We start from the raw sequence: 14,467 nt of genomic DNA on the forward strand, positions 1-14,467 counted from the left end.
GTTATAATTTTCAGAACCTTCCCAGACAATCTCAATAAACTTGTTTGACAATTGCTCTAATGCAGGGGTGGCTAATAAGTTTCATCCCTGGTGTTATTTCTGACTAATTATTAGGTTACCCAGGGCAGTCTGTTGAACATTTTAGGGATAACTCTGAGTCAACTGGAAAAGTATCAGTCAGTGAGGTCTGGCATGAACGCAAGAGGAAAGAAGGGCACTGGTGCTGTGGGTTCACTGGTCCCAACTCCTTCCATTCAGGGCATCCGCTGGGTGGGGGTTGTGTTCCTATTCCCAATTCTTTGCCCCCTTGGCTGCATGGAGAACCTACATCCCCACATCATTTTCAGGCTGTGGCTGCAGGGCTTCTTAGCAGGTGGAGATACATCCGTGTCCTACAGTCGGGTTCACCCTCAGAATTTGTGTTGGCCAAGAGAATGTGAGACGAGGAGCATGGCCAAGCAGGAGGTTTTCAAGTGCCCACGTTTCCGTTCTGCTTCTTTCTCTTTGTTTTCTATGCCATGAGAACAGCCAGTTCTTCTGAGCCCTAGGAGCCAGGCTGCAGCACCAGACCTCCCTCTGGGAGCTGCGATGAATGACAAGTAAACGTAAGGCAAGCACTGAGATGTGGGAGGTATTACTGCAGCCCAGCGGATGCATTCTGTTTCCAGAGTGAACTTTGGCAATACAAAGAAGTCCTAAACGGTCATTTTGCCCAAATATTACTTTTAGTCTTAGGATTTTCAGTCTCTTTGGAGTGATTTTAATGTGTGTAGACTCAAAAGATCCTTTCTTTTGTATTAGAAATTGTATTAGACTGAGCCCCAGTGATAACTGATACCATTTCGATGCCCCAGGCCTGCAGTGGTCATGGAGCAGCACCTGCTGTGGGAGGGAGCCTGACTTCTCTCTGCTTCTGCTCAGAATCCAGGTGCCTCTAGGGTCAGGGAGAGCTTCCACACTGATCTATACTGTGTACTGTCCGTTCTGTTGTTTTGGGCGGGATTCGAATTTCGGTCAAGAGCACAGGTACACAAAGACTGATATTTAGAACCACTTTTCTTCCAATTGAATATCCCCTGAATTATCTGTATTCAGCGTGCTGGGATACTGGCCTTTTTCACAGTGGAAAGAATGTCCTATCTAATTTTTAAAGAAAGACCTTTCTCCTGGGATCCCTGGGTGGCGCAGTGGTTTGGCGCCTGCCTTTGGCCCAGGGCGCGATCCTGGAGACCCGGGATCGAGTCCCACGTCAGGCTCCCGGTGCATGGAGCCTGCTTCTCCCTCTGCCTATGTCTCTGCCTCTCTCTCTCTCTCTGTGTGTGTGACTATCATAAATAAAGAAAAATTTAAAAAATATATATTAAAAAAAAAAAGACCTTTCTCCTAACAACCATTCCTAGATAAGAATATGTACCAACCTGGTCGCTTTGGTGAGGATATGCACTGTGTCTGGCCTATTCAGAAAAACGTTATGGTCCTTATTTGTGAATCAGCAGTTCATGGGTGCTTGGGATTCAGCCGGCCATAAATATGTCCGCAGACCTTCTCCCTGTATATCTCTATTGTTTGAGCCTTCCCCCGCCTAATTTCCCAGGGGATTCCATTGACCTTGAGTACTTTGATGGTTTGTAAGGCTCTCCTTCCTCTGAATTAACAGACTCCTTAATACTCTTGGCATTTATGGTAACAAGCTTCAGTGCAGTCATATCTTGGCTGCAAACATTTTCCTCTTCTGTGTGTGATCCCTTGCTCTTTCTCCTCTAATATAGCACTTCCTCCTTAGCATTTGAACTATTGGTTTAAAAAAAATGATGTATAAATTAGGAAGAGTATGAGCTTCACCTCTAGCACCTCCCTTGGATCCCTCCTGCTGTTCTCCCTCAGGGCTGTGTCTCTAAAGGCTGTGGGGAGTGTAGTCTGAGCAGAGGAATGCTCACAGCCAGACAGCAAGGACTGATGGACTGCAACTGGCACAGGAACAGTGGAACATGCCACAGGTGACTGCATCCAGCCAACTGGGTCAGGGAGCTCAGGGGAGGGGGTAGCCTCTGCAGCTGCTGCTTGGTGCTTACTGGGAGCTGGATCTTTCCTCCTCCCAAGAAAGACCAGGCTATCCCAGACCCTAACTTTGTGAAGTTACAACAGACAGTTCTTTTAGTTGCGCTAATCAACACTGCAAGGAGTCAAAAGTACACTAAGAGAGCAAGGAACTTGTCCACAGGAAGGAAAAAGCTTGTGATTACTATCCAAGAACATGGGTCTTGAGTGAACTAGACAAGGTAGCCTTGTCAAGGCCGGGGCTATTAGTTTTCTATAGAGAACAACTACAAAATATATAACCAATCGTCAAATGGTTAAAGCAAAAGGGTTTTTCCTGCTAAATTTTTCATTAAGTAAAACTTGATTTTCCTTAAGGGGAGCTGAAGTGGCTAAAATGTTATTAAATGTTCATACAGACATTTCTAAGGATGTAGTGACCACCCCCCACCCTTACCACACCCCCAGGCCTTTACTGTGATTCTCAATCTTTAGAATACAGGAGAGCTTGTTAAAACACAAATTGCTGGGTCCCACCCCCAGAGTTTGATTCAGTACTTCAAAGAGGAGGGGCCCGAGAATGTGCATTTCTGACAAGTTCCAAAGTCTGCTAGTCTGAGGACCACACTCTGTGAACCACTGGGATAGGCAGGTAACAGAGCTCCCTTTAATCAGTAGTTAGTAGTTTGTAGTAAGCATTATCTGAGGTGGTGCTGTAAATTTGCAGATGTTGGTGATTAGGAAAGTAAGAGTAAGGCCCAAATCACAGAGTTGAAGGGATTGGGGATGGTGGGAGGGGAAGACCTGGAGTCAGAAGGAAATAGGAGTGAAGGGCAGATCGAGGAATTCACATGAGAGGGAGAAACCTAACCTGACATCCATCTCACTGCCATGTGAAGTGACTGCTTTATTGAGTTTGATCGCTGAGGTGGTGACAAGAACTGTACCTAAAACAGATGGATAAGGCCCTGAAGGTTTTATTGTATTCCCTTCTGTATTAAATAGCAGAATGGACAAGTTCTTTGAACTTTCATAATGATACTCATTTTCCTTGACAGTGTGTATTAATTGCCAGATGGGGAACTCTTTCTTTTGGGCAAAGAAGGTCATAAAGATAAGCTGTGACAATTAAACGGCCACATTTCTTTTATTTTATCAGTATGGTTGGAATCTAAGTTGAACACGATAAGATGGACACAGCTTTTTCTTCTTCCGAGTTCTCAGACATGATTTTTGATGGCTAAGTTCACATGGAAACAAGGCAGAAAAGGACGCAACTTTGAAAAACCAAGTTTTACATTCCATTTGGTTGTAATTATTCATTATCTTGATTTTAGAAACTAAAATCTTGCCATATATAGTTGGATAGTATATGGTCATGGAATCATTGGGATTTTTCCCTTCTACCTGTGGTCACTGGCAAAAGAATGCCCAAGTCGTTAAAAGCCTACTGAAAAAAATTTCAATGAAATAGCAGTAAATAGGAATTATGATTTCTTTTTCTATGAAATGTCAAAAATTAGGAGAAATAATATTAAAATTCCCAAATACCTCCATGATAGCAATATTCAGGAAATAATATTATATGGTAAACATTTTTAATAAACAGCAGCATAAAGTAATCAGTGTTTAATATCATCTCTGGTGTGTGAAATACAAATGCACATATCCTCCATATAAAATAGCCTTTTTGTCATTACATCCATGCTTGTCTATTTGAAATGCCCGTAATAACAAATCAAACATTAGGTAATACAGTGATTAAATGCATGCAGTGAAAATAAGAAAAGATATGGGAGGGCAAGATAGCTGCATATTGCCATGATATATTTGAAGAAAATCTATATTGCGTTAAAAAGAAATGAACAAAGGAAACAAAGAAACAGACCAGATATAAAAATGCAGAGATATATTTTCACTTCTGTGATACAAACCATAAACATAGTTTTGTGCAAAAAAAAAAAAAAAGAAAGAAAAGATCTGAAAATAAAGTCATCTTACAAAACATTGTCAAAAAAGCGAAAGAAATTTTTCAGTTTGTGAAAAAAATACTATTTTAATACAAAAGGGACTGTGTTATGTAGTATCACAGTGCTATTATAAAACACATTATTACAAGTGGTTTTGAAATTTGGTTTGCTCACCTTAATGACCTTAGTAATTATAAAATGTTTAAAATAAATGTTATAGTTCTTTATAAAAAACTAACTTGAATTTATTTTTTAACCATAGTAATGTTTTTCCAGAGTACGTATTTTTACTGGCTCATGGAATGCTAATTTCCCTTTAAGGGACTCCTAGAAAAACTCAGATTCACTGAAATTGTGTTTACTTAAAATAATAAATATTCTTGGAAAACAATTGATTGTCGTATGATATACAAAATTGTGGTTTGAATCTTCATCATTAAACAGTTGCATAGCAACAAAAGGATACAAATATTCTCCTCTACCTAAAGTTAAGAAATGTAACTTTTGAATCAGCTTATTTATGTCACAAAAATATTTCTTAATTTATCTCCCAATAAAACCAGATATAGCCAATTCTTTAAGTTCACAGTACCGATAAGTCCATGTTTATTGTTTGAAGATTCAGTGTTTGGGAAAATTGCAACACATTTGGTAAACATATTTCCTTGATTTCTCATCCTAATTGCAATTTTTTTTTTTTACAAAATTGAAAATCAATGTGCTTCTAATACTTTTGCATTCTCCTCATCAAATATCATTTCCAGGAATTATTTTATATCCCGGAAGTCTCTTTATAAGTTTCTTTAGCTGTAAAATAAGAAAAAAAAATGAGACCTTGAGACACTGTTCTTAGAATAAAGGAGTTATTTTCTAACAAGAGAAAATCAAACATAACATTCCTTTCTATATAGAACTTGAAACCCATAAGAATTCTAAACTTGGCAAAAGATGGCTAGCCAGTAAGTGGCATGAGATGCACATTTGATGCCTCCCTCCTAACTAAGGCCAAAAGGATTATGTTGCTTCTATTCACCACTTTAAAAATTCTGTTCATGGTAATCTTTGAAATGTGAACTCAGTGCCTGTTGTTTTTTTAAATACTGTAATATTTTGCAAAATAGAATTCATAGTCTTTGGATTCCAACTAATTGTAGGAATAAGCTGTCATAAGTTCTGGAGCCGGAATAAAATCTCTGAACATTTCCAGATCAGAAAAAAAGATGAGAGAAACTTGAACTCGGTATCGGTGTCATAGAGGTTCCTACTTCCCCAGAGTTCATTGATGGTGAGCACCCCTACACCTTGGACAGCTCACATGCGGGAGGCTGTAGGCACTAATGTGCTGGTCTGCAGCCACACCTCTTTTCTTCAATGGTATTGGTCCAGGGAAGCTCCTGTGAGGCTGTCCCCATGGGTGCTGATCTAGGCCAAGCGGCCAAATTCCTGACTGTGCTTCTTTTGGTTCCTCATTTCTAACGCAGCGGAGTGAGCTATCAACCAACAATCAATTCCAGCATCTGCATCTAGCCTTCTTATGGCCTGATGCCCTATATTTTTTCAAGCGCAAGTGTAAACACACTGTGGAAAAGGCCTTCCTGATCAGCAGAGGAAATTCACAAAGAGGCACACTTTGTGCCTTCCCAAAGAAGCCCCAATGTGTGGAAGGCTTCAGGGGATCTTACACTTCTCTTATGGCTCATTTCCATCTGGGATTTCAAATTTTGCCTAAAGTTTCCTCCTTGATTCTGAATATCATTTCCATACAAGTATGCATAGAGTCTAAATTGAACCAACATAATTCCTGAACATTTGTCCTGAAGATAAGACAGCAGGTAGACAAATGCTATGGTATATACATTTTGGGGAGAGACCAGTCATGGAGAACGAAGGCAAATACACAAAGCACCATTTGACTTTCCTTTTTGGTTTGATATTTAATCGCAAATTCTTTTCCTCTTCACTGGTTTGCAGTTTTTAGTACTTGAAACCAGATGTACCAATCCCAATGCCATGTCATGAGCCCCTGATGGAGTGTTAATCTCACAATGTTTTTTTTGTTTTTTCTGGCTGGTGTCCGCCCTGCTTGGTAAGACACAGTTAAACTTCACAGAAGATACTTGTTGCAATGTCTGCTAAATGAGAACCTTACTTTAATAAAAACATTTGAATTTAAATCTTTTCTACGACTTTCTAGTTTTTCCTGTATACCAACCACATTTACAAAAGTCGTGCAATTTACAGTTCTGCGGAAATCATAGATTCAGTGTGTCCGTGAATATTGGAGTCTCCTAGCAAAGATGGTTGCTTTGAGTCTATTTTGTAGGGTTTTTGAGACTTGTTGCCAAAAACAGTGATGCCCATACCACCTGGATGATTTGGGATCGACATGTGCGGTAGTAAGGGGATATTCGCTTCTTGGTTGGATCCTGAAGAAGGCAAGCTGGTCACATGACCAGTGCTTGTGGACCCACTGGCACTGCTTGGGGACCGACTCTTGGGAGGCGGGCAATGCTGAATGACTCTGGGAGGACCTGTTGGCTGGTAGTGGGCAGCTGGAAACGCTGCATATCCGGGAGGTATTGGGTATCCATTGATGGGGATGAATCGCTGGTTCTGAGGTATCGGTGGGCCAATGAAACCAGCAATCTGGCCCTGTGGTGTAATACCCTGGCTCGGGAACATATAATTGGGATATCTGGGGTTACTGAGATTACTCACGGGGCTGGCACTAAGGGAGGTGGTCTGAGTGGTGGCATTTCCTCCGGAGGGGGTAGTAGAACTGGTGTGACTGGAGAGTCCCTCCCAGGAGCGGAGCCGGACGTGAATATCTTTAAATCGCGGTCTCCTGGAAGGAATCTCGTTCCAGCACTCCGTCATGAGGCTGTACATTCTGGGTGGGCAGTCTTCAGAGCATGGCAGCAGCTGTCGCTTCCTCACCATTTCGATCACTTCCTGGTTACTAAATCCGTAGTAGGGTTGCAGTCCAAAACTGAAAATCTCCCACAAGACAACCCCAAAGGACCAGATATCCGAATCAGATGAGAATTTGCCATACATGATGGCTTCCGGGGGCATCCAGCGAATGGGCAGCAAAGACTTACTCTGCACCCTGTAGTAATCAGCAGAGTATATTTCTCTGGAAAGCCCAAGGTCTGAGATCTTGACGTGAAGTTGCTCTCCAATTAAAATATTGCGAGCAGCAAGGTCCTTATGGACAAAGAAGTGACTAGACAGGTACTCCATGCCAGCTGCAATCTGAATTGCAATGTGCAGAAAATCTCCGTGATCTAGGCTGGATTTTACGGTCCCGTCTTCGTCACTGCTACAGCCTACGTCGGAATGTGGGGATCGCATGATAAGGAACTCGTGGAGATCCCCCTGATTCATATACTCAAAAAGCATACACACAGGTTGCTCCTGGCTGACCGCACCTAGAAGGCAGACAATATTGGGATGGTGGAGTTCGGCCATCAGGGAGGCTTCCTGTTGGAATTCTGTCCATTGCTGGGGATTGTTACAGTCTTTCAAGGTCTTTATGGCAACCAGCTGAGCATGGTCCATGCCTGGGAGATAGAGATGGCCCTTATAGATCTTTCCAAAGGCACATTCACCCAATTCTTCCATAAAACGGACAGCAGAGAGTGGCAGCTCTTTAGCCTTGCTCTGTATACAAAGAAAGAAAAAGTGTGGTTTCAAATATTTCTTAAGGCAAGACGTCTTGGCCTCTGCAAGAAGGGGTGGGGCATATAGGGAGAGGCTCTATAAATCAGACGGAATCAAATACTCTAGGTCTATAGGTCGTTAAAATTGTCCGCCACAACTTGGAGGAGGTGCCACAGGCAACGTGCTCCCCCTTCCTTCCCAGCCCATTCACATCCCTTGCTCCACATCCCATAAGCTGTTTGCAGCTGGTGCCTTAGAGTCTTTGCTACCCAAAGTGTGGTCCTGAAACGGGCAACACCAGCATCACTCAAAGCTTATGGCAGAGGAAGGCTCTCGACCCTGCCTCACACCTGCTGGATCAGAATGTGGAATTAACCAGCCCCCTGGGTGATTTCAGCAACCCTTCCAGGCTGAGGGGTACTGCTGCAGATCTATGGCCTTGCTTCTCAGCCTGGCACACAGGGTGTGTGTGATTTGGTCCTACCCCTGCTACTTCTCTGTCCGTTAGCATCACTTTACTTAAATAGGTCTCCTCAGTGTCCACCCTTAAATATCTCAGCCATTCTTACCTAACAATTCTGTTCCCACAATGCTTTTTTATTCTTAGGATATTTATTGGTTGAAAAGGCAGAGAAACCCAAGTGAAGGGCTGTCCTCCTGAGGTGCTCACAGTAGGAAGGTTTGGAATGTGCACCCCAATGCTTATCAAATCTTGCTCCCTCTCAAGCTCTCCCTGCCCCCTGAGGTCTCCGCCTTCTCTGGAGTCCTGGTGCTCTAGTGTCTGCATGCCACCACATGCAAGAGGCCCTGAGAGGGCAGCTTACACTCATGGCCTTCCCAGTCAGACAACCTGAATTTGAATCCTGCCTCTTCCACTTACCAGCTGGGTGCCTCTCGCCACAGTATTTAACCACCTTATGCCTCAATTCCCTTGTCCTTAAAGTGGGATGATTACTTATCTTGTAGGGTTCTTTGTGAACTTTTAGTAAATTAACACTTGCAAAGTACTCAGCATGATGTCTGGTACATGGTTAAATGCTATTTAACTTTCAGTTGTTCCCTTGCTGTTACTGTTCTTTTAATGTATATTTTGTCGTCTCAGTCAGATTTCAATTTCTTGAAGGGGAGGCTTTGCCCTTCATACCAACTGATAACCCTACAGCCTCACAAGTTTATTAACAGATGTTAAGACAGACAGGAAAAAGCATCTAGCGCTCGATGAAAATAAGTATTAAAAATTATCACATTTGATCTTGGCAACAATTTTTGAAATTCACTACAAATTTAGCCTGACTTCTAGACAAATCTGTTAAGAAAAAAAAATCACAAAAGCAATGCATTTGTTCTTAAACTAATTTAAAAAATAATCCTTGCACTTTGAATTTTTTTAGAAAAAGAATACTGCTCTGACTATTCCAACTAAAGCTGACCATGTTGCAAATGCATACAGATCTCAGAGCTCTGTACAGCCTAAAACAAGTTTAGAAAATTAAGTAAAATATTTCTCTAATCCAAACACTATTAATTTAAAATTCATGATGATTAGCTCTGTTCTGGGCTGATATTTTCCAGGGCAAGGTGCCCATTAACCTAATTATATAAGTATAAATAAACATGCAGCAAAATACTTAAAAGGACAAAATAAAATTGACAATTTTGAAACATCAATTTTCCCATCCAAATATTTCCTATTTGAAATAGGTCTCATTCATTAAGGCAGATCTCAAGTGGTCTGTATTTGGAAATGTCTTACAGGAAAGTTACTTCTGCTGTAAGTAATGGTAACATATTGCTTTAAACATTCAGCAATTTAAAGCTTATTTATCCAGTTCTATTCATTATAGTATTACAGTAGCAAAAGAATAGAAACAACCTAAAATGGGGATGCCTGAGTGGCTCAGTTGGTTGACTGTCTGACTCTTGATTTCAGCTTAGGTCATGATTTTAGAGTTGTGAGACTGAGCCCCAAGTCAGACTCCGTGCTAGGTGCGTTGAGCCAGCTTAAGATTCTCTCTTCCTTTCTCCTGCACCCCTCCGCCCTCTGCTGCTTGTACTTACTCTAAAAAAATAAAATAAAACAAAACTTCCTTAAAAAAAAAAAGAAACAACCTAAAGGTCTACCTAGAGGAGACCTGTTACATTAAATAATAAATAGAGTATCTAGTGTAAGAATGAAGATGTTTTCTAAGTACCAATATGGAAAGATCTCCAAAATCCTACTACTAAGTCAAAAATAAAAAGCAAAAGAACAGTTAATGCTGCATGCTGCTTTTGTGTGAAAGGGGAGGTGGAAAAGAATGGATATATTCATAATTATTTGCATATGTATGAAGAAACTCTGAAAGGACATGCAGGAAACAGCGGTGGTTGGGGGGCAGGGGAGAACAGAGGTGGGAACCAGAAGGAAGGGGACAAAGCTGGGAGTGTTTTCACTTTATGCTTTTTAATACTTAAAAATTTTTTGAACCAAGAAAAAAGTAAAAAAGTAAATACATATGACCAATCTTTCTATCTGACTGTATATGGAAATTTCTTTTGCAGCTATAGGTCCCTCCACTATTTTTCCTTTTGCTTCCAGGAGCTGGATTCCTATGGGAGCTACGTTGATCTTCTGGGAGAGCAGCATGCAGGTGATGGGAAAAGAAACCATTTGCACAAACCCTACTTTTTTCTCTTGTGGCACTCAGATGATTTTGCTTTTTCTTTTTTAAGATTTTTTTATTTATTCACGAGAGACACAGACTGAGAGAGAGACAGAGACACAGGCAGGGGGAGAAGAAGGCTCCTCACAGGGTGCCCGATGCGGGACTTGATCCTGGATCCCGGGATCACGACCCAAGCGGAAGGCAGGCACCCAGCCACTGAGCCACCCAGGCATCCCAGATGATTTTCCTTTCGTGGGAAGACTAACCCCAGGTGAATTTCTCCCACATGATGTTCAGACTGGGATTTCTTTTTTTTTTTTTTTTTCAGACTGGGATTTCTATCACAATTTTCCCTAATGATTTAAATGAATCTGATTTACATGAAGGTCCCTTGAATGGCATCATAGGGATTACTTACTGTTCCACCTAAACAGGATCTGGAAGCTTTGGTGAGAAAGAGGGGTATGTGACTGAGTACTAGAATTTTACAGGAATTACTAATTACACTCAAAGAATATTAGATGAATGTGATTAGGAATTAGGACGACTCCTTTTTTCTGCCCCTGCTGAAATGCATTGGCAGTGCAGCATATTCAAACTCTGTGATCTCTGGAGTCATAACAATCTGAATTTGCATCCTGGACCTGTTGCTTTCTATTAATATTAGTTAATACATAACATTTACTATATGCTAGATACTGATCTAAGCACTTAACAAATATTAACTCATTTAAGACAACATCCTGTAACGTAGGTCCTGTATCTTAGCTGTTTGACTTTGGGTGAGCTTAACTTTTTTCTAAACCTCTATTTCCATATCCATTAAATAATATAATATGCAGCATCCATAGTTAAACTAGGGATTAAATGCAACAATGTATAAAAGTAATTTCTACCTAGTAAGTGATCTTTAAATCAATCTTATTATCCTTATTATGAAAGTAATCCAGGAAGTGGAGTAAATGCAAATGGTTTAGATCCATTTACAGTCTTAAGTAGTTCTGGACAGTTTTCTATGATTCCCTTTATATATTTTTAAAAATGGGGCAGCCCGGGTGGCTCAGTGGTTTAGCGCCACCTTCAGCCCAGGGCCTGATCCTGGAGACCCGGGATCGAGTCCCACGTTGGGCTCCCTGCATGGAGCCTGCTTCTCCCTCTGCCTGTGTCTCTGCCTCTCTCTTTCTCTCTCTCTGTCTCTTTCTCTGTTTCTCATGAATAAATAAATAAAATCTTTTAAAAAAATGCATCTAACTTCCTCCTAGTAATTTTTCCCTGTTCTCCTATAGTTATCGGTTTAAAACAAAAATCTTAAAGTCTTAAAAATCTTCAATCTCAAAACAGAGACTGTGTTATGGCAGCCATGAAGGTTGGTACATTGGTACACTCTCTAGGTGGCCTGCTCCTCTAGGATTCTGGGAGATGAAGATGGGTGGTGGGAGGAAGAACCCATGTCAAGAGTACATGGTGGCAGATGGGACAAGAAAGCAAGCTAGCCAAACTTCTGGGGACTGGAAGAGAAGAGGGGTGGACAGGACCTTGGCACCGTCCTGACACAGGGCCCCTTGGGCTTCATGGCTAAGAAGACTGGCTGCATTCCCCTTCACTGAGGTAAGCAAATTAGTTCTTTTCTATTTGCTCTTGGAAAAAGAACTCTTACCATTTTATGGATGGAGAAAGAGTATTGAAAAGTATCAAGAAGTTTTAGAAGAGCCAAAAAGAGTGCACTTGCACTGCAAGGCCTTCTGCTTTGAGCCACACCATTCTGTCTGAAACCAGAGAAGCTTGCTGGCCAGCAATCTGAACTTGACATACAATGTCTCTGGAGGCTCAGCTTCGAGCCTGACACCTTACAAGGCTGTGAGGTCAGCCTTCAGTGTGTGGCCACTCCGCGGAATTACAATGGTTCTTCTTCCCTGTTCAGACATGTGAGAGGCCATTTTGACCCAAGTGTGTCTTGTCAGATCCCACCTGTACCCGGTGGGTCATAGAGCACAGAGTCCCAGCGCTTCTCTAGCCAATAGAAGGAAGGAACTGTTCGCCACAGCTAGTCATAACCGTACTTGGGGATTTGCTTTGGAAAGAGGCATGGAAGGCAACAAAAATGGCAGATTTCACAAAACCTCTCCTTGGAACACCTGTACGGCAGCCAGCATAGAAGTACCCAGAAAAACTGCTCAGAGCTTGGTTTCAGGGGAACAATTTACACAGTGATTTGCATTTTTAAAATGCTCAAGTTACTTGGTACAAATGTGTCTTAACTATAGACTCATTTTCGAATTTTACATAAATCCTGAACTAGTTAAAAAATCATAAAAACCCTTAAAGCAGCAGTCAGTAGACTGTACAGTGACGGCAGGAAATGAGCTGTATTGTTGAGGAACAGATGGTTTACATTATACAAACCCTTTAGGCTAAACTTGTTTAGGTCTGGCATATTGTAAATTATATTTTAGTAATGAAAGTGAAATGACCTCTGCTTGACCTCAAGTGGGGTTTGTCTGTTTGAACCAATGTAGTGGAAAACTATGAAAGAAAATGAAGTCATAAAGTTTTGGCAGTTCAATTTTGGCTCATTTCAAGTTAAGGGGTTATAAATCTGTTTAGTTTTTGTTTGACAAGTATTTGTCATACAGGGATGTACAAAATGTAAAGAAGTGTAAAATACACATGAGGCGCGGTGCCAAAGTAAACCAAGTACAAAGGAAAAATGGAATGAATTGGGTCCTGGGCTCCTATCTCTTTATCACTCCCTCCATTAGTTGAATGACAAGATGGGCTCGGTTTATTATATGCTGTAAGGCAATTAAGTACCTTAAAACCGAAACAGGCTTTCAGTTTAAATGTTAACATTTTTACCCCTCAAAGTAAACACACATCTGCCTCAGTGACGTTTTAAAAACGATACAATTCTGGGGGGAGAAAAATCAAAGTTGATGTAGAAGTTGGTACATGATTCTAAAATCCAAATCTGCTTCTTCCCTTAGAAAATTTTGAAGAGCGACTCAATTAGAGCTTAAATGAGCTCTTCACAGAAGGAAAATGAAGGGAGAACATTTTAGATGACAGTCACTTAGCCATGGTTCCGATGTGACTATTGCAGTCCTGTCTAAACTGCTGATGGAGGCCAGGCTGATGTTGGTGACTTCCTTCTCCTGGGTGACAAATACTAAATAGGATGTGGGATCCTTTTAGAAATATTACCTTTAGATATATGCAAGCAATGAATCATGAGTAGAGTTTTAAAAAGTTATCATTATGTAGGTGGCAGATGGATAAGAGGACAGACTCAACGACTTTATCTCCTTCCACCTTTGGGAAGTTACACCTTAGGTGATAATACATTTGAAATGATTCCTCTGGGTGACACAGCTTATGACTGACCTGCCATTTCCTGCTCACTTTATAGAAGTGATTACTGTAGGAGATGAGGTGAGGATTTCGTGATGGCTTGCATTTGTGTGTAGCACGGATCCATGGATTTGTGACTTTTTGCTTCTAACCTCAATAGGGTATAAATGCTCTACTTTGGGGCCCAACTTGAAGTTGGACACAGATAAAAATCTGATTGACATGAAGTGGAGGGGAACAGAGCCCAGGGCAGTTCTCCAGGACAGGAGGGTGACTCCAGCAGCAGATGTTGGGAAAGAACTGAACTCTCTTTATACAACTGACTCAAACCATCCCCTGTAGTACCTTCAGCCCCTATACTGGTTCCTTTCCCGTGCCCTAATGCTTCAAGACTACTGCCCTTTTACAAATCTCATTTGCTATACATTTGTTAATTCTAGCTGGACCCAAGTGTCTTCGGGAGAAGAGCATGTTCCATACGGTGGCATTTGTCATTATGTAGGTGGCAGATGGATAAGGAGCCTCATTAAAATTAAGAGCAGGATTTGGGGTAATAGGACATTACCAGATTCTTTTTCTCTTTGGAAGCACAGTTCTCCTTGAGATCCAAAGATCTGTTGGGAACTTGCTCTCTGATTCTCAAGTACGAACCAGCATAGTCTAATTCAGAGCATGCATGGGACCCCCCCCCCCCCCCCGCCGGAAGGCTTGTTAAAACACAGATTGCTGGGACCCAATCCCAGAGTTTTTGATTCTGTAGGTCTGAGATCCTGCATTTCTGACAAGTCCAGATTATGAGGATGT

The 14,467-nt window shown here is 41.4% G+C and overlaps 1 protein-coding gene across 1 annotated transcript in view; it reads right to left on the bottom strand.

The window, feature by feature from the left end:
• Positions 1-3,175: 3,175 nt before the first annotated feature.
• The window catches only part of ROR1 (receptor tyrosine kinase like orphan receptor 1), a 183,606-nt gene continuing 172,314 nt past the window's right edge, over positions 3,176-14,467 (bottom strand). The window contains exon 8 of the mRNA XM_041772918.1: positions 3,176-7,670. Within this exon, the coding sequence (XP_041628852.1) occupies positions 6,243-7,670 (1,428 nt within the window). The 3' untranslated portion in view covers positions 3,176-6,242. The remainder of the gene's footprint in view (positions 7,671-14,467) is intronic.

The sequence above is a fragment of the Vulpes lagopus genome, chromosome 10 (assembly GCF_018345385.1).
Source record: "Vulpes lagopus strain Blue_001 chromosome 10, ASM1834538v1, whole genome shotgun sequence".
NCBI classification, from domain to species: domain Eukaryota; kingdom Metazoa; phylum Chordata; class Mammalia; order Carnivora; family Canidae; genus Vulpes; species Vulpes lagopus.